This window comes from Embiotoca jacksoni, unplaced genomic scaffold, assembly GCF_022577435.1.
Source record: "Embiotoca jacksoni isolate LCO1_2020_lvr unplaced genomic scaffold, fEmbJac1.0.p SCAF_78, whole genome shotgun sequence".
In the NCBI taxonomy this organism is placed as follows: Eukaryota; Metazoa; Chordata; class Actinopteri; family Embiotocidae; genus Embiotoca; species Embiotoca jacksoni.
In genome coordinates, this window is record NW_027185434.1 from 838790 (window position 1) to 866234 (window position 27445).

Below are 27445 nucleotides of genomic sequence, written 5' to 3' on the forward strand. Positions count from 1 at the left end.
CTTCTCAACGGACCAATCTGACACCACCTTCGTAACAAGCGGTTCGACCGATGGACTTTCAACAGCAGGGCAAACTCAGACATCCGATGCAACGCAGACAACAGACTCAACCGATGGCTCTTCCCCATCAACCGAAACAGCAAATCCCACCGCTACTTCTGATGGAACTAGGACAACAGACTCAATGTTATCAACTGAGGAAAGCGGTGCAACTTCTACCACTGATCCAGTGACAACCTCTGAATCCGAGCTGACAGCAGAACCCACGGATGCCACACTTACTACTGATCAGTCAGCAACTAGCGAGGTGACAACTGAGTCCACCGATGGCACCTTCTCAACAGACAAATCTGACACCACCGCGACTTCCGATGGAACGAGGACAACAGACTCAATGTTATCAACTGAGGAAAGCGGTGCAACTTCGACCACTGATCACGTGACAACCTCTGAATCCGAGCTGACAACAGAACCCGCAGATGCCACGCTTACAACTGATCAGTCAGCAATAAGCGAGGTGACAACTGAGAAAACCGATGGCTCATCAACAACTGATGAGAGTAGCACAACTCCTGACATGATAACAACTGAGGTAACGGATTCAATCTTCACAACTGATCAATCTGATACAACTGGGTTTACAACTGGGTCCACCGATGGCACCTTCTCAACGGACCAATCTGACACCACCTTCATAACAAGCGGTTCGACCGATGGACTTTCAACAGCAGGGCAAACCCAGACATCCGATGCAACGCAGACAACAGACTCAACCGATGGCTCTTCTCCATCAACCGAAACAGCAAATCCCACCGCTACTTCTGATGGAACTAGGACAACAGACTCAATTTTACCAACTGAGGAAAGCGGTGCAACTTCTACCACTGATCAAGTGACAACCTCTGAATCCGAGCTGACAGCAGAACCCACGGATGCCACACATACTACTGAGCAGTCAGCAACTAGCGAGGTGACAACTGAGTCCACCGATGGCACCTTCTCAACAGACAAATCTGACACCACCGCGACTTCCGATGGAACGAGGACAACAGACTCAATGTTATCAACTGAGGAAAGCGGTGCAACTTCTACCACTGATCACGTGACAACCTCTGAATCCGAGCTGACAACAGAACCCGCAGATGCCACGCTTACAACTGATCAGTCAGCAACTAGCGAGGTGACAACTGAGAAAACCGATGGCTCATCAACAACTGATGAGAGTAGCACAACTCCTGACATGATAACAACTGAGGTAACGGATTCAATCTTCACAACTGATCAATCTGATACAACTGGGTTTACAACTGGGTCCACCGATGGCACCTTCTCAACGGACCAATCTGACACCACCTTCATAACAAGCGGTTCGACCGATGGACTTTCAACAGCTGGGCAAACCCAGACATCCGATGCAACGCAGACAACAGACTCAACCGATGGCTCTTCCCCATCAACCGAAACAGCAAATCCCACCGCTACTTCTGATGGAACTAGGACAACAGACTCAACATTATCAACTGAGGACAGCGGTGTAACTTCTACCACTGATCACGTGACAACCTCTGAATCCGAGCTGACAACAGAACCCACAGATGCCTCACATACAACTGATCAGTCAGCAACTAGTGAGGTGACAACTGAGTCCACCGATGGCACCTTCTCAACAGACAAATCTGACACCACCGCTACTTCTGATGGAACTAGGACAACAGAGTCAACATTATCAACTGAGGACAGCGGTGCAACTTCTACCACTGATCACGTGACAACCTCTGAATCCGAGCTGACAACAGAACCCACAGATGCCACACTTACAACTGATCAGTCAGCAACTAGCGAGGTGACAACTGAGTCCACCGATGGCACCTTCTCAACAGACAAATCTGACACCACCGCGACTTCCGATGGAACGAGGACAACAGACTCAATGTTATCAACTGATGAAAGCGGTGCAACTTCTACCACTGATCACGTGACAACCTCTGAATCCGAGCTGACAACAGAACCCGCAGATGCCACGCTTACAACTGATCAGTCAGCAACTAGCGAGGTGACAACTGGGAAAACCGATGGCTCATCAACAACTGATGAGAGTAGCACAACTCCAGACATGATAACAACTGAGGTAACGGATTCAATTTTCACAACTGATCAATCTGATACAACTGGGTTTACAACTGGGTCCACCGATGGCACCTTCTCAACAGACCAATCTGACACCACCTTCATAACAAGCGGCCCGACCGATGGACTTTCAACAGCTGGGCAAACCCAGACATCCGATGCAACGCAGACAACAGACTCAACCGATGGCTCTTCCCCATCAACCGAAACAACAAATCCCACCGCTACTTCTGATGGAACGAGGACAACAGACTCAATGTTATCAACTGAGGAAAGCGGTGCAACTTCTACCACTGATCACGTGACAACCTCTGAATCCGAGCTGACAACAGAACCCACAGATGCCACACTTACAACTGATCAGTCAGCAACTAGCGAGGTGACAATTGGGAAAACCGATGGCTCATCAACAACTGATGAGAGTAGCACAACTCCTGACATGATAACAACTGAGGTAACGGATTCAATCTTCACAACTGATCAATCTGATACAACTGGGTTTACAACTGGGTCCACCGATGGCACCTTCTCAACGGACCAATCTGACACCACCTTCATAACAAGTGGTTCGACCGATGGACTTTCAACAGCAGGGCAAACCCAGACATCCGATGCAACGCAGACAACAGACTCAACCGATGGCTCTTCTCCATCAACCGAAACAGCAAATCCCACCGCTACTTCTGATGGAACTAGGACAACAGACTCAATGTTACCAACTGAGGAAAGCGGTGCAACTTCTACCACTGATCAAGTGACAACCTCTGAATCCGAGCTGACAGCAGAACCCACGGATGCCACACATACTACTGAGCAGTCAGCAACTAGCGAGGTGACAACTGAGTCCACCGATGGCACCTTCTCAACAGACAAATCTGACACCACCGCGACTTCCGATGGAACGAGGACAACAGACTCAATGTTATCAACTGAGGAAAGCGGTGCAACTTCTACCACTGATCACGTGACAACCTCTGAATCCGAGCTGACAACAGAACCCGCAGATGCCACGCTTACAACTGATCAGTCAGCAACTAGCGAGGTGACAACTGGGAAAACCGATGGCTCATCAACAACTGATGAGAGTAGCACAACTCCAGACATGATAACAACTGAGGTAACGGATTCAATCTTCACAACTGATCAATCTGATACAACTGGGTTTACAACTGGGTCCACCGATGGCACCTTCTCAACGGACCAATCTGACACCACCTTCATAACAAGCGGTTCGACCGATGGACTTTCAACAGCTGGGCAAACCCAGACATCCGATGCAACGCAGACAACAGACTCAACCGATGGCTCTTCCCCATCAACCGAAACAACAAATCCCACCGCTACTTCTGATGGAACGAGGACAACAGACTCAATGTTATCAACTGAGGAAAGCGGTGCAACTTCTACCACTGATCACGTGACAACCTCTGAATCCGAGCTGACAACAGAACCCACAGATGCCACACTTACAACTGATCAGTCAGCAACTAGCGAGGTGACAATTGGGAAAACCGATGGCTCATCAACAACTGATGAGAGTAGCACAACTCCTGACATGATAACAACTGAGGTAACGGATTCAATCTTCACAACTGATCAATCTGATACAACTGGGTTTACAACTGGGTCCACCGATGGCACCTTCTCAACGGACCAATCTGACACCACCTTCATAACAAGCGGTTCGACCGATGGACTTTCAACAGCTGGGCAAACCCAGACATCCGATGCAACGCAGACAATAGACTCAACCGATGGCTCTTCCCCATCAACCGAAACAGCAAATCCCACCGCTACTTCTGATGGAACTAGGACAACAGACTCAACATTATCAACTGAGGACAGCGGTGTAACTTCTACCACTGATCACGTGACAACCTCTGAATCCGAGCTGACAACAGAACCCACAGATGCCTCACATACAACTGATCAGTCAGCAACTAGTGAGGTGACAACTGAGTCCACCGATGGCACCTTCTCAACAGACAAATCTGACACCACCGCTACTTCTGATGGAACTAGGACAACAGAGTCAACATTATCAACTGAGGACAGCGGTGCAACTTCTACCACTGATCACGTGACAACCTCTGAATCCGAGCTGACAACAGAACCCACAGATGCCACACTTACAACTGATCAGTCAGCAACTAGCGAGGTGACAACTGGGAAAACCGATGGCTCATCAACAACTGATGAGAGTAGCACAACTCCTGACATGATAACAACTGAGGTAACGGATTCAATCTTCACAACTGATCAATCTGATACAACTGGGTTTACAACTGGGTCCACCGATGGCACCTTCTCAACGGACCAATCTGACACCACCTTCATAACAAGCGGTTCGACCGATGGACTTTCAACAGCAGGGCAAACCCAGACATCCGATGCAACGCAGACAACAGACTCAACCGATGGCTCTTCTCCATCAACCGAAACAGCAAATCCCACCGCTACTTCTGATGGAACTAGGACAACAGACTCAATGTTACCAACTGAGGAAAGCGGTGCAACTTCTACCACTGATCAAGTGACAACCTCTGAATCCGAGCTGACAGCAGAACCCACGGATGCCACACATACTACTGAGCAGTCAGCAACTAGCGAGGTGACAACTGAGTCCACCGATGGCACCTTCTCAACAGACAAATCTGACACCACCGCTACTTCCGATGGAACTAGGACAACAGACTCAATGATATCAACTGTGGAAAGCGGTGCAACTTCTATCACTGATCACGTGACAACCTCTGAATCCGAGCTGACAACAGAACCCACAGATGCCACACTTACAACTGATCAGTCAGCAACTAGCGAGGTGACAATTGGGAAAACCGATGGCTCATCAACAACTGATGAGAGTAGCACAACTCCTGACATGATAACAACTGAGGTAACGGATTCAATCTTCACAACTGATCAATCTGATACAACTGGGTTTACAACTGGGTCCACCGATGGCACCTTCTCAACGGACCAATCTGACACCACCTTCATAACAAGCGGTTCGACCGATGGACTTTCAACAGCTGGGCAAACCCAGACATCCGATGCAACACAGACAACAGACTCAACCGATGGCTCTTCCCCATCAACCGAAACAGCAAATCCCACCGCTACTTCTGATGGAACTAGGACAACAGACTCAACATTATCAACTGAGGACAGCGGTGTAACGTCTACCACTGATCACGTGACAACCTCTGAATCCGAGCTGACAACAGAACCCACAGATGCCACACTTACAACTGATCAGTCAGCAACTAGCGAGGTGACAACTGAGTCCACCGATGGCACCTTCTCAACAGACAAATCTGACACCACCGCGACTTCCGATGGAACTAGGACAACAGACTCAATGTTATCAACTGAGGAAAGTGGTGCAACTTCTACCACTGATCAAATGACAACCTCTGAATCCGAGCTGACAGCAGAACCCACGGATGCCACACATACTACTGAGCAGTCAGCAACTAGCGAGGTGACAACTGAGTCCACCGATGGCACCTTCTCAACAGACAAATCTGACACCACCGCGACTTCCGATGGAACGAGGACAACAGACTCAATGTTATCAACTGAGGAAAGCGGTGCAACTTCTACCACTGATCACGTGACAACCTCTGAATCCGAGCTGACAACAGAACCCGCAGATGCCACGCTTACAACTGATCAGTCAGCAACTAGCGAGGTGACAACTGGGAAAACCGATGGCTCATCAACAACTGATGAGAGTAGCACAACTCCAGACATGATAACAACTGAGGTAACGGATTCAATCTTCACAACTGATCAATCTGATACAACTGGGTTTACAACTGGGTCCACCGATGGCACCTTCTCAACGGACCAATCTGACACCACCTTCGTAACAAGCGGTTCGACCGATGGAATTTCAACAGCAGGGCAAACTCAGACATCCGATGCAACGCAGACAACAGTTTCAAACGATGGCTCTTCCCCATCAACCGAAACAGCAAATCCCACCGCTACTTCTGATGGAACTAGGACAACAGACTCAATGTTATCAACTGAGGAAAGTGGGGCAACTTCTATCACTGATCCATTGACAACCTCTGAATCCGAGCTGACAGCAGAACCCACGGATGCCACACTTACTACTGATCAGTCAGCAACTAGCGAGGTGACAACTGAGTCCACCGATGGCACCTTTTCAACAGACAAATCTGACACCACCGCTACTTCCGATGGATCTAGGACAACAGACTCAATGATATCAACTGAAGAAAGCGGTGCAACTTCTACCACTGATCACGTGACAACCTCTGAATCCGAGCTGACAACAGAACCCACAGATGCCACACTTACAACTGATCAGTCAGCAACTAGCGAGGTGACAATTGGGAAAACCGATGGCTCATCAACAACTGATGAGAGTAGCACAACTCCTGACATGATAACAACTGAGGTAACGGATTCAATCTTCACAACTGATCAATCTGATACAACTGGGTTTACAACTGGGTCCACCGATGGCACCTTCTCAACGGACCAATCTGACACCACCTTCATAACAAGCGGTTCGACCGATGGACTTTCAACAGCTGGGCAAACCCAGACATCCGATGCAACGCAGACAACAGACTCAACCGATGGCTCTTCCCCATCAACCGAAACAGCAAATCCCACCGCTACTTCTGATGGAACTAGGACAACAGACTCAACATTATCAACTGAGGACAGCGGTGTAACTTCTACCACTGATCACGTGACAACCTCTGAATCCGAGCTGACAACAGAACCCACAGATGCCTCACATACAACTGATCAGTCAGCAACTAGTGAGGTGACAACTGAGTCCACCGATGGCACCTTCTCAACAGACAAATCTGACACCACCGCTACTTCCGATGGAACTAGGACAACAGACTCAATGATATCAACTGTGGAAAGCGGTGCAACTTCTATCACTGATCACGTGACAACCTCTGAATCCGAGCTGACAACAGAACCCACAGATGCCACACTTACAACTGATCAGTCAGCAACTAGCGAGGTGACAATTGGGAAAACCGATGGCTCATCAACAACTGATGAGAGTAGCACAACTCCTGACATGATAACAACTGAGGTAACGGATTCAATCTTCACAACTGATCAATCTGATACAACTGGGTTTACAACTGGGTCCACCGATGGCACCTTCTCAACGGAACAATCTGACACCACCTTCATAACAAGCGGTTCGACCGATGGACTTTCAACAGCTGGGCAAACCCAGACATCCGATGCAACACAGACAACAGACTCAACCGATGGCTCTTCCCCATCAACCGAAACAGCAAATCCCACCGCTACTTCTGATGGAACTAGGACAACAGACTCAACATTATCAACTGAGGACAGCGGTGTAACGTCTACCACTGATCACGTGACAACCTCTGAATCCGAGCTGACAACAGAACCCACAGATGCCACACTTACAACTGATCAGTCAACAACTAGCGAGGTGACAACTGAGTCCACCGATGGCACCTTCTCAACAGACAAATCTGACACCACCGCGACTTCCGATGGAACGAGGACAACAGACTCAATGTTATCCACTGAGGAAAGCGGTGCAACTTCTACCACTGATCACGTGACAACCTCTGAATCCGAGCTGACAACAGAACTCACAGATGCCACACTTACTACTGATCAGTCAGCAACTAGCGAGGTGACAACTGAGTCCACCGATGGCACCTTCTCAACAGACAAATCTGATACCACCGCTACTTCCGATGGATCTAGGACAACAGACTCAATGATATCAACTGAAGAAAGCGGTGCAACTTCTACCACTGATCACGTGACAACCTCTGAATCCGAGCTGACAACAGAACCCACAGATGCCACACTTACAACTGATCAGTCAGCAACTAGCGAGGTGACAATTGGGAAAACCGATGGCTCATCAACAACTGATGAGAGTAGCACAACTCCTGACATGATAACAACTGAGGTAACGGATTCAATCTTCACAACTGATCAATCTGATACAACTGGGTTTACAACTGGGTCCACCGATGGCACCTTCTCAACGGACCAATCTGACACCACCTTCATAACAAGCGGTTCGACCGATGGACTTTCATCAGCAGGGCAAACCCAGACATCCGATGCAACGCAGACAACAGACTCAACCGATGGCTCTTCCCCATCAACCGAAACAGCAAATCCCACCGCTACTTCTGATGGAACTAGGACAACAGACTCAATGTTATCAACTGAGGAAAGTGGTGCAACTTCTACCACTGATCAAAAGACAACCTCTGAATCCGAGCTGACAGCAGAACCCACGGATGCCACACATACTACTGAGCAGTCAGCAACTAGCGAGGTGACAACTGAGTCCACCGATGGCACCTTCTCAACAGACAAATCTGACACCACCGCGACTTCCGATGGAACGAGGACAACAGACTCAATGTTATCAACTGAGGAAAGCGGTGCAACTTCTACCACTGATCACGTGACAACCTCTGAATCCGAGCTGACAACAGAACCCGCAGATGCCACGCTTACAACTGATCAGTCAGCAACTAGCGAGGTGACAACTGGGAAAACCGATGGCTCATCAACAACTGATGAGAGTAGCACAACTCCAGACATGATAACAACTGAGGTAACGGATTCAATCTTCACAACTGATCAATCTGATGCAACTTGGTTTACAACTGGGTCCACCGATGGCACCTTCTCAACGGACCAATCTGACACCACCTTCGTAACAAGCGGTTCGACCGATGGAATTTCAACAGCAGGGCAAACTCAGACATCCGATGCAACGCAGACAACAGTTTCAAACGATGGCTCTTCCCCATCAACCGAAACAGCAAATCCCACCACTACTTCTGATGGAACTAGGACAACAGACTCAATGTTATCAACTGAGGAAAGTGGGGCAACTTCTATCACTGATCCATTGACAACCTCTGAATCCGAGCTGACAGCAGAACCCACGGATGCCACACTTACTACTGATCAGTCAGCAACTAGCGAGGTGACAACTGAGTCCACCGATGGCACCTTTTCAACAGACAAATCTGACACCACCGCTACTTCCGATGGATCTAGGACAACAGACTCAATGATATCAACTGAAGAAAGCGGTGCAACTTCTACCACTGATCACGTGACAACCTCTGAATCCGAGCTGACAACAGAACCCACAGATGCCACACTTACAACTGATCAGTCAGCAACTAGCGAGGTGACAATTGGGAAAACCGATGGCTCATCAACAACTGATGAGAGTAGCACAACTCCTGACATGATAACAACTGAGGTAACGGATTCAATCTTCACAACTGATCAATCTGATACAACTGGGTTTACAACTGGGTCCACCGATGGCACCTTCTCAACGGACCAATCTGACACCACCTTCATAACAAGCGGTTCGACCGATAGACTTTCAACAGCAGGGCAAACCCAGACATCCGATGCAACGCAGACAACAGACTCAACCGATGGCTCTTCTCCATCAACCGAAACAGCAAATCCCACCGCTACTTCTGATGGAACTAGGACAACAGACTCAATGTTATCAACTGAGGAAAGTGGTGCAACTTCTACCACTGATCAAATGACAACCTCTGAATCCGAGCTGACAGCAGAACCCACGGATGCCAAACTTACTACTGATCAGTCAGCAACTAGCGAGTTGACAACTGAGTCCACCGATGGCACCTTCTCAACAGACAAATCTGACACCACCGCGACTTCCGATGGAACGAGGACAACAGACTCAATGTTATCAACTGAGGAAAGCGGTGCAACTTCTACCACTGATCACGTGACAACCTCTGAATCCGAGCTGACAACAGAACCCACGGATGCCACACATACTACTGATCAGTCAGCAACTAGCGAGGTGACAACTGAGTCCACCGATGGCACCTTCTCAACAGACAAATCTGACACCACCGCGACTTCCGATGGAACGAGGACAACAGACTCAATGTTATCAACTGAGGAAAGCGGTGCAACTTCTACCACTGATCACGTGACAACCTCTGAATCCGAGCTGACAACAGAACCCGCAGATGCCACGCTTACAACTGATCAGTCAGCAACTAGCGAGGTGACAACTGGGAAAACCGATGGCTCATCAACAACTGATGAGAGTAGCACAACTCCAGACATGATAACAACTGAGGTAACGGATTCAATCTTCACAACTGATCAATCTGATACAACTGGGTTTACAACTGGGTCCACCGATGGCACCTTCTCAACGGACCAATCTGACACCACCTTCATAACAAGCGGTTCGACCGATGGACTTTCAACAGCTGGGCAAACCCAGACGCCCGATGCAACGCAGACAACAGACTCAACCGATGGCTCTTCCCCATCAACCGAAACAGCAAATCCCACCGCTACTTCTGATGGAACTAGGACAACAGACTCAACATTATCAACTGAGGACAGCAGTGTAACTTCTACCACTGATCACGTGACAACCTCTGAATCCGAGCTGACAACAGAACCCACAGATGCCTCACATACAACTGATCAGTCAGCAACTAGTGAGGTGACAACTGAGTCCACCGATGGCACCTTCTCAACAGACAAATCTGACACCACCGCTACTTCTGATGGAACTAGGACAACAGAGTCAACATTATCAACTGAGGACAGCGGTGCAACTTCTACCACTGATCACGTGACAACCTCTGAATCCGAGCTGACAACAGAACCCACAGATGCCACACTTACAACTGATCAGTCAGCAACTAGCGAGGTGACAACTGGGAAAACCGATGGCTCATCAACAACTGATGAGAGTAGCACAACTCCTGACATGATAACAACTGAGGTAACGGATTCAATCTTCACAACTGATCAATCTGATACAACTGGGTTTACAACTGGGTCCACCGATGGCACCTTCTCAACGGACCAATCTGACACCACCTTCGTAACAAGCGGTTCGACCGATGGACTTTCAACAGCAGGGCAAACTCAGACATCCGATGCAACGCAGACAACAGTTTCAAACGATGGCTCTTCCCCATCAACCGAAACAGCAAATCCCACTGCTACTTCTGATGGAACTAGGACAACAGACTCAATGTTATCAACTGAGGAAAGTGGGGCAACTTCTATCACTGATCCATTGACAACCTCTGAATCCGAGCTGACAGCAGAACCCACGGATGCCACACTTACTACTGATCAGTCAGCAACTAGCGAGGTGACAACTGAGTCCACCGATGGCACCTTCTCAACAGACAAATCTGACACCACCGCTACTTCCGATGGATCTAGGACAACAGACTCAATGATATCAACCGAAGAAAGCGGTGCAACTTCTACCACTGATCACGTGACAACCTCTGAATCCGAGCTGACAACAGAACCCACAGATGCCACACTTACAACTGATCAGTCAGCAACTAGCGAGGTGACAATTGGGAAAACCGATGGCTCATCAACAACTGATGAGAGTAGCACAACTCCTGACATGATAACAACTGAGGTAACGGATTCAATCTTCACAACTGATCAATCTGATACAACTGGGTTTACAACTGGGTCCACCGATGGCACCTTCTCAACGGACCAATCTGACACCACCTTCATAACAAGCGGTTCGACCGATGGACTTTCAACAGCAGGGCAAACCCAGACATCCGATGCAACGCAGACAACAGACTCAACCGATGGCTCTTCTCCATCAACCGAAACAGCAAATCCCACCGCTACTTCTGATGGAACTAGGACAACAGACTCAATGTTACCAACTGAGGAAAGCGGTGCAACTTCTACCACTGATCAAGTGACAACCTCTGAATCCGAGCTGACAGCAGAACCCACGGATGCCACACATACTACTGAGCAGTCAGCAACTAGCGAGGTGACAACTGAGTCCACCGATGGCACCTTCTCAACAGACAAATCTGACACCACCGCGACTTCCGATGGAACGAGGACAACAGACTCAATGTTATCAACTGAGGAAAGCGGTGCAACTTCTACCACTGATCACGTGACAACCTCTGAATCCGAGCTGACAACAGAACCCGCAGATGCCACGCTTACAACTGATCAGTCAGCAACTAGCGAGGTGACAACTGGGAAAACCGATGGCTCATCAACAACTGATGAGAGTAGCACAACTCCAGACATGATAACAACTGAGGTAACGGATTCAATCTTCACAACTGATCAATCTGATACAACTGGGTTTACAACTGGGTCCACCGATGGCACCTTCTCAACGGACCAATCTGACACCACCTTCATAACAAGCGGTTCGACCGATGGACTTTCAACAGCTGGGCAAACCCAGACACCCGATGCAACGCAGACAACAGACTCAACCGATGGCTCTTCTCCATCAACCGAAACAGCAAATCCCACCGCTACTTCTGATGGAACTAGGACAACAGACTCAACATTATCAACTGAGGACAGCGGTGTAACTTCTACCACTGATCACGTGACAACCTCTGAATCCGAGCTGACAACAGAACCCACAGATGCCTCACATACAACTGATCAGTCAGCAACTAGTGAGGTGACAACTGAGTCCACCGATGGCACCTTCTCAACAGACAAATCTGACACCACCGCTACTTCTGATGGAACTAGGACAACAGAGTCAACATTATCAACTGAGGACAGCGGTGCAACTTCTACCACTGATCACGTGACAACCTCTGAATCCGAGCTGACAACAGAACCCACAGATGCCACACTTACAACTGATCAGTCAGCAACTAGCGAGGTGACAACTGGGAAAACCGATGGCTCATCAACAACTGATGAGAGTAGCACAACTCCTGACATGATAACAACTGAGGTAACGGATTCAATCTTCACAACTGATCAATCTGATACAACTGGGTTTACAACTGGGTCCACCGATGGCACCTTCTCAACGGACCAATCTGACACCACCTTCGTAACAAGCGGTTCGACCGATGGACTTTCAACAGCAGGGCAAACTCAGACATCCGATGCAACGCAGACAACAGTTTCAAACGATGGCTCTTCCCCATCAACCGAAACAGCAAATCCCACTGCTACTTCTGATGGAACTAGGACAACAGACTCAATGTTATCAACTGAGGAAAGTGGGGCAACTTCTATCACTGATCCATTGACAACCTCTGAATCCGAGCTGACAGCAGAACCCACGGATGCCACACTTACTACTGATCAGTCAGCAACTAGCGAGGTGACAACTGAGTCCACCGATGGCACCTTCTCAACAGACAAATCTGACACCACCGCTACTTCCGATGGATCTAGGACAACAGACTCAATGATATCAACCGAAGAAAGCGGTGCAACTTCTACCACTGATCACGTGACAACCTCTGAATCCGAGCTGACAACAGAACCCACAGATGCCACACTTACAACTGATCAGTCAGCAACTAGCGAGGTGACAATTGGGAAAACCGATGGCTCATCAACAACTGATGAGAGTAGCACAACTCCTGACATGATAACAACTGAGGTAACGGATTCAATCTTCACAACTGATCAATCTGATACAACTGGGTTTACAACTGGGTCCACCGATGGCACCTTCTCAACGGACCAATCTGACACCACCTTCATAACAAGCGGTTCGACCGATGGACTTTCAACAGCAGGGCAAACCCAGACATCCGATGCAACGCAGACAACAGACTCAACCGATGGCTCTTCTCCATCAACCGAAACAGCAAATCCCACCGCTACTTCTGATGGAACTAGGACAACAGACTCAATGTTACCAACTGAGGAAAGCGGTGCAACTTCTACCACTGATCAAGTGACAACCTCTGAATCCGAGCTGACAGCAGAACCCACGGATGCCACACATACTACTGAGCAGTCAGCAACTAGCGAGGTGACAACTGAGTCCACCGATGGCACCTTCTCAACAGACAAATCTGACACCACCGCGACTTCCGATGGAACGAGGACAACAGACTCAATGTTATCAACTGAGGAAAGCGGTGCAACTTCTACCACTGATCACGTGACAACCTCTGAATCCGAGCTGACAACAGAACCCGCAGATGCCACGCTTACAACTGATCAGTCAGCAACTAGCGAGGTGACAACTGGGAAAACCGATGGCTCATCAACAACTGATGAGAGTAGCACAACTCCAGACATGATAACAACTGAGGTAACGGATTCAATCTTCACAACTGATCAATCTGATACAACTGGGTTTACAACTGGGTCCACCGATGGCACCTTCTCAACGGACCAATCTGACACCACCTTCATAACAAGCGGTTCGACCGATGGACTTTCAACAGCTGGGCAAACCCAGACACCCGATGCAACGCAGACAACAGACTCAACCGATGGCTCTTCTCCATCAACCGAAACAGCAAATCCCACCGCTACTTCTGATGGAACTAGGACAACAGACTCAACATTATCAACTGAGGACAGCGGTGTAACTTCTACCACTGATCACGTGACAACCTCTGAATCCGAGCTGACAACAGAACCCACAGATGCCTCACATACAACTGATCAGTCAGCAACTAGTGAGGTGACAACTGAGTCCACCGATGGCACCTTCTCAACAGACAAATCTGACACCACCGCTACTTCTGATGGAACTAGGACAACAGAGTCAACATTATCAACTGAGGACAGCGGTGCAACTTCTACCACTGATCACGTGACAACCTCTGAATCCGAGCTGACAACAGAACCCACAGATGCCACACTTACAACTGATCAGTCAGCAACTAGCGAGGTGACAACTGGGAAAACCGATGGCTCATCAACAACTGATGAGAGTAGCACAACTCCTGACATGATAACAACTGAGGTAACGGATTCAATCTTCACAACTGATCAATCTGATACAACTGGGTTTACAACTGGGTCCACCGATGGCACCTTCTCAACGGACCAATCTGACACCACCTTCGTAACAAGCGGTTCGACCGATGGACTTTCAACAGCAGGGCAAACTCAGACATCCGATGCAACGCAGACAACAGTTTCAAACGATGGCTCTTCCCCATCAACCGAAACATCAAATCCCACTGCTACTTCTGATGGAACTAGGACAACAGACTCAATGTTATCAACTGAGGAAAGTGGGGCAACTTCTATCACTGATCCATTGACAACCTCTGAATCCGAGCTGACAGCAGAACCCACGGATGCCACACTTACTACTGATCAGTCAGCAACTAGCGAGGTGACAACTGAGTCCACCGATGGCACCTTCTCAACAGACAAATCTGACACCACCGCTACTTCCGATGGATCTAGGACAACAGACTCAATGATATCAACTGAAGAAAGCGGTGCAACTTCTACCACTGATCACGTGACAACCTCTGAATCCGAGCTGACAACAGAACCCGCAGATGCCATGCTTACAACTGATCAGTCAGCAACTAGCGAGGTGACAACTGGGAAAACTGATGGCTCATCAACAACTGATGAGAGTAGCACAACTCCAGACATGATAACAACTGAGGTAACGGATTCAATCTTCACAACTGATCAATCTGATACAACTGGGTTTACAACTGGGTCCACCGATGGCACCTTCTCAACGGACCAATCTGACACCACCTTCATAACAAGCGGTTCGACCGATGGACTTTCAACAGCTGGGCAAACCCAGACACCCGATGCAACGCAGACAACAGACTCAACCGATGGCTCTTCTCCATCAACCGAAACAGCAAATCCCACCGCTACTTCTGATGGAACTAGGACAACAGACTCAACATTATCAACTGAGGACAGCGGTGTAACTTCTACCACTGATCACGTGACAACCTCTGAATCCGAGCTGACAACAGAACCCACAGATGCCACACTTACAACTGATCAGTCAGCAACTAGCGAGGTGACAATTGGGAAAACCGATGGCTCATCAACAACTGATGAGAGTAGCACAACTCCTGACATGATAACAACTGAGGTAACGGATTCAATCTTCACAACTGATCAATCTGATACAACTGGGTTTACAACTGGGTCCACCGATGGCACCTTCTCAACGGACCAATCTGACACCACCTTCAAAACAAGCGGTTCGACCGATGGACTTTCAACAGCAGGGCAAACTCAGACATCCGATGCAACGCAGACAACAGACTCAACCGATGGCTCTTCTCCATCAACCGAAACAGCAAATCCCACCGCTACTTCTGATGGAACTAGGACAACAGACTCAATGTTACCAACTGAGGAAAGCGGTGCAACTTCTACCACTGATCAAGTGACAACCTCTGAATCCGAGCTGACAGCAGAACCCACGGATGCCACACATACTACTGAGCAGTCAGCAACTAGCGAGGTGACAACTGAGTCCACCGATGGCACCTTCTCAACAGACAAATCTGACACCACCGCTACTTCCGATGGAACGAGGACAACAGACTCAATGTTATCAACTGAGGAAAGCGGTGCAACTTCTACCACTGATCACGTGACAACCTCTGAATCCGAGCAGACAACAGAACCCGCAGATGCCACGCTTACAACTGATCAGTCAGCAACTAGCGAGGTGACAACTGGGAAAACCGATGGCTCATCAACAACTGATGAGAGTAGCACAACTCCAGACATGATAACAACTGAGGTAACGGATTCAATCTTCACAACTGATCAATCTGATACAACTGGGTTTACAACTGGGTCCACCGATGGCACCTTCTCAACGGACCAATCTGACACCACCTTCATAACAAGCGGTTCGACCGATGGACTTTCAACAGCTGGGCAAACCCAGACATCCGATGCAACGCAGACAACAGACTCAACCGATGGCTCTTCCCCATCAACCGAAACAGCAAATCCCACCGCTACTTCTGATGGAACTAGGACAACAGACTCAACATTATCAACTGAGGACAGCGGTGTAACTTCTACCACTGATCACGTGACAACCTCTGAATCCGAGCTGACAACAGAACCCACAGATGCCTCACATACAACTGATCAATCAGCAACTAGTGAGGTGACAACTGAGTCCACCGATGGCACCTTCTCAACAGACAAATCTGACACCACCGCTACTTCTGATGGAACTAGGACAACAGAGTCAACATTATCAACTGAGGACAGCGGTGCAACTTCTACCACTGATCACGTGACAACCTCTGAATCCGAGCTGACAACAGAACCCACAGATGCCACACTTACAACTGATCAGTCAGCAACTAGCGAGGTGACAATTGGGAAAACCGATGGCTCATCAACAACTGATGAGAGTAGCACAACTCCTGACATGATAACAACTGAGGTAACGGATTCAATCTTCACAACTGATCAATCTGATACAACTGGGTTTACAACTGGGTCCACCGATGGCACCTTCTCAACGGACCAATCTGACACCACCTTCATAACAAGCGGTTCGACCGATGGACTTTCAACAGCAGGGCAAACCCAGACATCCGATGCAACGCAGACAACAGACTCAACCGATGGCTCTTCCCCATCAACCGAAACAGCAAATCCCACCGCTACTTCTGATGGAACTAGGACAACAGACTCAATGTTATCAACTGAGGAAAGTGGTGCAACTTCTACCACTGATCAAATGACAACCTCTGAATCCGAGCTGACAGCAGAACCCACGGATGCCACACATACTACTGAGCAGTCAGCAACTAGCGAGGTGACAACTGAGTCCACCGATGGCACCTTCTCAACAGACAAATCTGACACCACCGCGACTTCCGATGGAACGAGGACAACAGACTCAATGTTATCAACTGAGGAAAGCGGTGCAACTTCTACCACTGATCACGTGACAACCTCTGAATCCGAGCTGACAACAGAACCCGCAGATGCCACGCTTACAACTGATCAGTCAGCAACTAGCGAGGTGACAACTGAGAAAACCGATGGCACCTTCTCAACAGACAAATCTGACACCACCGCTACTTCCGATGGAACTAGGACAACAGACTCAATGATATCAACTGTGGAAAGCGGTGCAACTTCTATCACTGATCACGTGACAACCTCTGAATCCGAGCTGACAACAGAACCCACAGATGCCACACTTACAACTGATCAGTCAGCAACTAGCGAGGTGACAATTGGGAAAACCGATGGCTCATCAACAACTGATGAGAGTAGCACAACTCCTGACATGATAACAACTGAGGTAACGGATTCAATCTTCACAACTGATCAATCTGATACAACTGGGTTTACAACTGGGTCCACCGATGGCACCTTCTCAACGGACCAATCTGACACCACCTTCATAACAAGCGGTTCGACCGATGGACTTTCAACAGCTGGGCAAACCCAGACATCCGATGCAACACAGACAACAGACTCAACCGATGGCTCTTCCCCATCAACCGAAACAGCAAATCCCACCGCTACTTCTGATGGAACTAGGACAACAGACTCAACATTATCAACTGAGGACAGCGGTGTAACGTCTACCACTGATCACGTGACAACCTCTGAATCCGAGCTGACAACAGAACCCACAGATGCCACACTTACAACTGATCAGTCAGCAACTAGCGAGGTGACAACTGAGTCCACCGATGGCACCTTTTCAACAGACAAATCTGACACCACCGCGACTTCCGATGGAACGAGGACAACAGACTCAATGTTATCCACTGAGGAAAGCGGTGCAACTTCTACCACTGATCACGTGACAACCTCTGAATCCGAGCTGACAACAGAACCCACAGATGCCACACTTACAACTGATCAGTCAGCAACTAGTGAGGTGACAACTGAGTCCACCGATGGCACCTTCTCAACAGACAAATCTGACACCACCGTGACTTCCGATGGAACGAGGACAACAGACTCAATGTTAACAACTGAGGAAAGCGGTGCAACTTCTACCACTGATCACGTGACAACCTCTGAATCCGAGCTGACAACAGAACCCACAGATGCCACACTTACAACTGATCAGTCAGCAACTAGCGAGGTGACAATTGGGAAAACCGATGGCTCATCAACAACTGATGAGAGTAGCACAACTCCTGACATGATAACAACTGAGGTAACGGATTCAATCTTCACAACTGATCAATCTGATACAACTGGGTTTACAACTGGGTCCACCGATGGCACCTTCTCAACGGACCAATCTGACACCACCTTCATAACAAGCGGTTCGACCGATGGACTTTCAACAGCAGGGCAAACCCAGACATCCGATGCAACGCAGACAACAGACTCAACCGATGGCTCTTCTCCATCAACCGAAACAGCAAATCCCACCGCTACTTCTGATGGAACTAGGACAACAGACTCAATGTTACCAACTGAGGAAAGCGGTGCAACTTCTACCACTGATCAAGTGACAACCTCTGAATCCGAGCTGACAGCAGAACCCACGGATGCCACACATACTACTGAGCAGTCAGCAACTAGCGAGGTGACAACTGAGTCCACCGATGGCACCTTCTCAACAGACAAATCTGACACCACCGCGACTTCCGATGGAACGAGGACAACAGACTCAATGTTATCAACTGAGGAAAGCGGTGCAACTTCTACCACTGATCACGTGACAACCTCTGAATCCGAGCAGACAACAGAACCCGCAGATGCCACGCTTACAACTGATCAGTCAGCAACTAGCGAGGTGACAACTGGGAAAACCGATGGCTCATCAACAACTGATGAGAGTAGCACAACTCCAGACATGATAACAACTGAGGTAACGGATTCAATCTTCACAACTGATCAATCTGATACAACTGGGTTTACAACTGGGTCCACCGATGGCACCTTCTCAACGGACCAATCTGACACCACCTTCATAACAAGCGGTTCGACCGATGGACTTTCAACAGCTGGGCAAACCCAGACATCCGATGCAACGCAGACAACAGACTCAACCGATGGCTCTTCCCCATCAACCGAAACAGCAAATCCCACCGCTACTTCTGATGGAACTAGGACAACAGACTCAACATTATCAACTGAGGACAGCGGTGTAACTTCTACCACTGATCACGTGACAACCTCTGAATCCGAGCTGACAACAGAACCCACAGATGCCTCACATACAACTGATCAATCAGCAACTAGTGAGGTGACAACTGAGTCCACCGATGGCACCTTCTCAACAGACAAATCTGACACCACCGCGACTTCCGATGGAACGAGGACAACAGACTCAATGTTATCAACTGAGGAAAGCGGTGCAACTTCTACCACTGATCACGTGACAACCTCTGAATCCGAGCAGACAACAGAACCCGCAGATGCCACGCTTACAACTGATCAGTCAGCAACTAGCGAGGTGACAACTGGGAAAACCGATGGCTCATCAACAACTGATGAGAGTAGCACAACTCCAGACATGATAACAACTGAGGTAACGGATTCAATCTTCACAACTGATCAATCTGATACAACTGGGTTTACAACTGGGTCCACCGATGGCACCTTCTCAACGGACCAATCTGACACCACCTTCATAACAAGCGGTTCGACCGATGGACTTTCAACAGCTGGGCAAACCCAGACATCCGATGCAACGCAGACAACAGACTCAACCGATGGCTCTTCCCCATCAACCGAAACAGCAAATCCCACCGCTACTTCTGATGGAACTAGGACAACAGACTCAACATTATCAACTGAGGACAGCGGTGTAACTTCTACCACTGATCACGTGACAACCTCTGAATCCGAGCTGACAACAGAACCCACAGATGCCTCACATACAACTGATCAATCAGCAACTAGTGAGGTGACAACTGAGTCCACCGATGGCACCTTCTCAACAGACAAATCTGACACCACCGCTACTTCTGATGGAACTAGGACAACAGAGTCAACATTATCAACTGAGGACAGCGGTGCAACTTCTACCACTGATCACGTGACAACCTCTGAATCCGAGCTGACAACAGAACCCACAGATGCCACACTTACAACTGATCAGTCAGCAACTAGCGAGGTGACAATTGGGAAAACCGATGGCTCATCAACAACTGATGAGAGTAGCACAACTCCTGACATGATAACAACTGAGGTAACGGATTCAATCTTCACAACTGATCAATCTGATACAACTGGGTTTACAACTGGGTCCACCGATGGCACCTTCTCAACGGACCAATCTGACACCACCTTCATAACAAGCGGTTCGACCGATGGACTTTCAACAGCAGGGCAAACCAAGACATCCGATGCAACGCAGACAACAGACTCAACCGATGGCTCTTCCCCATCAACCGAAACAGCAAATCCCACCGCTACTTCTGATGGAACTAGGACAACAGACTCAATGTTATCAACTGAGGAAAGTGGTGCAACTTCTACCACTGATCAAGTGACAACCTCTGAATCCGAGCTGACAGCAGAACCCACGGATGCCACACTTACTACTGATCAGTCAGCAACTAGCGAGGTGACAACTGAGTCCACCGATGGCACCTTCTCAACAGACAAATCTGACACCACCGCGATTTCCGATGGAACGAGGACAACAGACTCAATGTTATCAACTGAGGAAAGCGGTGCAACTTCTATCACTGATCACGTGACAACCTCTGAATCCGAGCTGACAACAGAACCCGCAGATGCCACGCTTACAACTGATCAGTCAGCAACTAGCGAGGTGACAACTGAGAAAACCGATGGCACCTTCTCAACAGACAAATCTGACACCACCGCTACTTCCGATGGAACTAGGACAACAGACTCAATGATATCAACTGTGGAAAGCGGTGCAACTTCTATCACTGATCACGTGACAACCTCTGAATCCGAGCTGACAACAGAACCCACAGATGCCACACTTACAACTGATCAGTCAGCAACTAGCGAGGTGACAATTGGGAAAACCGATGGCTCATCAACAACTGATGAGAGTAGCACAACTCCTGACATGATAACAACTGAGGTAACGGATTCAATCTTCACAACTGATCAATCTGATACAACTGGGTTTACAACTGGGTCCACCGATGGCACCTTCTCAACGGACCAATCTGACACCACCTTCATAACAAGCGGTTCGACCGATGGACTTTCAACAGCTGGGCAAACCCAGACATCCGATGCAACACAGACAACAGACTCAACCGATGGCTCTTCCCCATCAACCGAAACAGCAAATCCCACCGCTACTTCTGATGGAACTAGGACAACAGACTCAACATTATCAACTGAGGACAGCGGTGTAACGTCTACCACTGATCACGTGACAACCTCTGAATCCGAGCTGACAACAGAACCCACAGATGCCACACTTACAACTGATCAGTCAGCAACTAGCGAGGTGACAACTGAGTCCACCGATGGCACCTTTTCAACAGACAAATCTGACACCACCGCGACTTCCGATGGAACGAGGACAACAGACTCAATGTTATCCACTGAGGAAAGCGGTGCAACTTCTACCACTGATCACGTGACAACCTCTGAATCCGAGCTGACAACAGAACCCACAGATGCCACACTTACTACTGATCAGTCAGCAACTAGCGAGGTGACAACTGAGTCCACCGATGGCACCTTCTCAACAGACAAATCTGACACCACCGCTACTTCCGATGGATCTAGGACAACAGACTCAATGATATCAACTGAAGAAAGCGGTGCAACTTCTACCACTGATCACGTGACAACCTCTGAATCTGAGCTGACAACAGAACCCACAGATGCCACACTTACAACTGATCAGTCAGCAACTAGCGAGGTGACAATTGGGAAAACCGATGGCTCATCAACAACTGATGAGAGTAGCACAACTCCTGACATGATAACAACTGAGGTAACGGATTCAATCTTCACAACTGATCAATCTGATACAACTGGGTTTACAACTGGGTCCACCGATGGCACCTTCTCAACGGACCAATCTGACACCACCTTCATAACAAGCGGTTCGACCGATGGACTTTCAACAGCAGGGCAAACCCAGACATCCGATGCAACGCAGACAACAGACTCAACCGATGGCTCTTCCCCATCAACCGAAACAGCAAATCCCACCGCTACTTCTGATGGAACTAGGACAACAGACTCAATGTTATCAACTGAGGAAAGTGGTGCAACTTCTACCACTGATCAAATGACAACCTCTGAATCCGAGCTGACAGCAGAACCCACGGATGCCACACATACTACTGAGCAGTCAGCAACTAGCGAGGTGACAACTGAGTCCACCGATGGCACCTTCTCAACAGACAAATCTGACACCACCGCGACTTCCGATGGAACGAGGACAACAGACTCAATGTTATCAACTGAGGAAAGCGGTGCAACTTCTACCACTGATCACGTGACAACCTCTGAATCCGAGCTGACAACAGAACCCGCAGATGCCACGCTTACAACTGATCAGTCAGCAACTAGCGAGGTGACAACTGAGTCCACCGATGGCACCTTTTCAACAGACAAATCTGACACCACCGCGACTTCCGATGGAACGAGGACAACAGACTCAATGTTATCCACTGAGGAAAGCGGTGCACCTTCTACCACTGATCACGTGACAACCTCTGAATCCGAGCTGACAACAGAACCCACAGATGCCACACTTACTACTGATCAGTCAGCAACTAGCGAGGTGACAACTGAGTCCACCGATGGCACCTTCTCAACACACAAATCTGACACCACCGCTACTTCCGATGGATCTAGGACAACAGACTCAATGATATCAACTGAAGAAAGCGGTGCAACTTCTACCACTGATCACGTGACAACCTCTGAATCCGAGCTGACAACAGAACCCACAGATGCCACACTTACAACTGATCAGTCAGCAACTAGCGAGGTGACAATTGGGAAAACCGATGGCTCATCAACAACTGATGAGAGTAGCACAACTCCTGACATGATAACAACTGAGGTAACGGATTCAATCTTCACAACTGATCAATCTGATACAACTGGGTTTACAACTGGGTCCACCGATGGCACCTTCTCAACGGACCAATCTGACACCACCTTCATAACAAGCGGTTCGACCGATGGACTTTCAACAGCAGGGCAAACCCAGACATCCGATGCAACGCAGACAACAGACTCAACCGATGGCTCTTCCCCATCAACCGAAACAGCAAATCCCACCGCTACTTCTGATGGAACTAGGACAACAGACTCAATGTTATCAACTGAGGAAAGTGGTGCAACTTCTACCACTGATCAAATGACAACCTCTGAATCCGAGCTGACAGCAGAACCCACGGATGCCACACATACTACTGAGCAGTCAGCAACTAGCGAGGTGACAACTGAGTCCACCGATGGCACCTTCTCAACAGACAAATCTGACACCACCGCGACTTCCGATGGAACGAGGACAACAGACTCAATGTTATCAACTGAGGAAAGCGGTGCAACTTCTACCACTGATCACGTGACAACCTCTGAATCCGAGCTGACAACAGAACCCGCAGATGCCACGCTTACAACTGATCAGTCAGCAACTAGCGAGGTGACAACTGGGAAAACCGATGGCTCATCAACAACTGATGAGAGTAGCACAACTCCTGACATGATAACAACTGAGGTAACGGATTCAATCTTCACAACTGATCAATCTGATACAACTGGGTTTACAACTGGGTCCACCGATGGCACCTTCTCAACGGACCAATCTGACACCACCTTCATAACAAGCGGTTCGACCGATGGACTTTCAACAGCAGGGCAAACCCAGACATCCGATGCAACGCAGACAACAGACTCAACCGATGGCTCTTCTCCATCAACCGAAACAGCAAATCCCACCGCTACTTCTGATGGAACTAGGACAACAGACTCAATGTTATCAACTGAGGAAAGTGGTGCAACTTCTACCACTGATCAAATGACAACCTCTGAATCCGAGCTGACAGCAGAACCCACGGATGCCACACTTACTACTGATCAGTCAGCAACTAGCGAGTTGACAACTGAGTCCACCGATGGCACCTTCTCAACAGACAAATCTGACACCACCGCGACTTCCGATGGAACGAGGACAACAGACTCAATGTTATCAACTGAGGAAAGCGGTGCAACTTCTACCACTGATCACGTGACAACCTCTGAATCCGAGCTGACAACAGAACCCGCAGATGCCACACTTACAACTGATCAGTCAGCAACTAGCGAGGTGACAATTGGGAAAACCGATGGCTCATCAACAACTGATGAGAGTAGCACAACTCCTGACATGATAACAACTGAGGTAACGGATTCAATCTTCACAACTGATCAATCTGATACAACTGGGTTTACAACTGGGTCCACCGATGGCACCTTCTCAATGGACCAATCTGACACCACCTTCATAACAAGCGGTTCGACCGATGGACTTTCAACAGCAGGGCAAACCCAGACATCCGATGCAACGCAGACAACAGACTCAACCGATGGCTCTTCTCCATCAACCGAAACAGCAAATCCCACCGCTACTTCTGATGGAACTAGGACAACAGACTCAATGTTACCAACTGAGGAAAGCGGTGCAAGTTCTACCACTGATCAAGTGACAACCTCTGAATCCGAGCTGACAACAGAACCCACGGATGCCACACATACTACTGAGCAGTCAGCAACTAGCGAGGTGACAACTGAGTCCACCGATGGCACCTTCTCAACAGACAAATCTGACACCACCGCGACTTCCGATGGAACGAGGACAACAGACTCAATGTTATCAACTGAGGAAAGCGGTGCAACTTCTACCACTGATCACGTGACAACCTCTGAATCCGAGCTGACAACAGAACCCGCAGATGCCACGCTTACAACTGATCAGTCAGCAACTAGCGAGGTGACAACTGGGAAAACCGATGGCTCATCAACAACTGATGAGAGTAGCACAACTCCAGACATGATAACAACTGAGGTAACGGATTCAATCTTCACAACTGATCAATCTGATACAACTGGGTTTACAACTGGGTCCACCGATGGCACCTTCTCAACGGACCAATCTGACACCACCTTCATAACAAGCGGTTCGACCGATGGACTTTCAACAGCTGGGCAAACCCAGACACCCGATGCAACGCAGACAACAGACTCAACCGATGGCTCTTCCCCATCAACCGAAACAGCAAATCCCACCGCTACTTCTGATGGAACTAGGACAACAGACTCAACATTATCAACTGAGGACAGCGGTGTAACTTCTACCACTGATCACGTGACAACCTCTGAATCCGAGCTGACAACAGAACCCACAGATGCCTCACATACAACTGATCAGTCAGCAACTAGTGAGGTGACAACTGAGTCCACCGATGGCACCTTCTCAACAGACAAATCTGACACCACCGCTACTTCTGATGGAACTAGGACAACAGAGTCAACATTATCAACTGAGGACAGCGGTGCAACTTCTACCACTGATCACGTGACAACCTCTGAATCCGAGCTGACAACAGAACCCACAGATGCCACACTTACAACTGATCAGTCAGCAACTAGCGAGGTGACAACTGGGAAAACCGATGGCTCATCAACAACTGATGAGAGTAGCACAACTCCTGACATGATAACAACTGAGGTAACGGATTCAATCTTAACAACTGATCAATCTGATACAACTGGGTTTACAACTGGGTCCACCGATGGCACCTTCTCAACGGACCAATCTGACACCACCTTCGTAACAAGCGGTTCGACCGATGGACTTTCAACAGCAGGGCAAACTCAGACATCTGATGCAACGCAGACAACAGTTTCAAACGATGGCTCTTCCCCATCAACCGAAACAGCAAATCCCACTGCTACTTCTGATGGAACTAGGACAACAGACTCAATGTTATCAACTGAGGAAAGTGGGGCAACTTCTATCACTGATCCATTGACAACCTCTGAATCCGAGCTGACAGCAGAACCCACGGATGCCACACATACTACTGATCAGTCAGCAACTAGCGAGGTGACAACTGAGTCCACCGATGGCACCTTCTCAACAGACAAATCTGACACCACCGCTACTTCCGATGGATCTAGGACAACAGACTCAATGATATCAACTGAAGAAAGCGGTGCAACTTCTACCACTGATCACGTGACAACCTCTGAATCCGAGCTGACAACAGAACCCACAGATGCCACACTTACAACTGATCAGTCAGCAACTAGCGAGGTGACAATTGGGAAAACCGATGGCTCATCAACAACTGATGAGAGTAGCACAACTCCTGACATGATAACAACTGAGGTAACGGATTCAATCTTCACAACTGATCAATCTGATACAACTGGGTTTACAACTGGGTCCACCGATGGCACCTTCTCAACGGACCAATCTGACACCACCTTCATAACAAGCGGTTCGACCGATGGACTTTCAACAGCAGGGCAAACCCAGACATCCGATGCAACGCAGACAACAGACTCAACCGATGGC

The 27445-nt window shown here is 48.6% G+C and overlaps 1 protein-coding gene across 1 annotated transcript; it reads left to right on the forward strand.

The window, feature by feature from the left end:
• Window positions 1-2383: 2383 nt before the first annotated feature.
• Window positions 2384-27445, forward strand: LOC138215630 (uncharacterized; the record flags this gene model as incomplete). The annotated part of the gene is made up of 4 exons (XM_069177885.1): window positions 2384-2434; window positions 14804-14854; window positions 22316-22705; window positions 27395-27445. Coding segments are annotated over exons 1-4 (543 nt in total), but the record flags the coding sequence as incomplete, so codon positions are not given.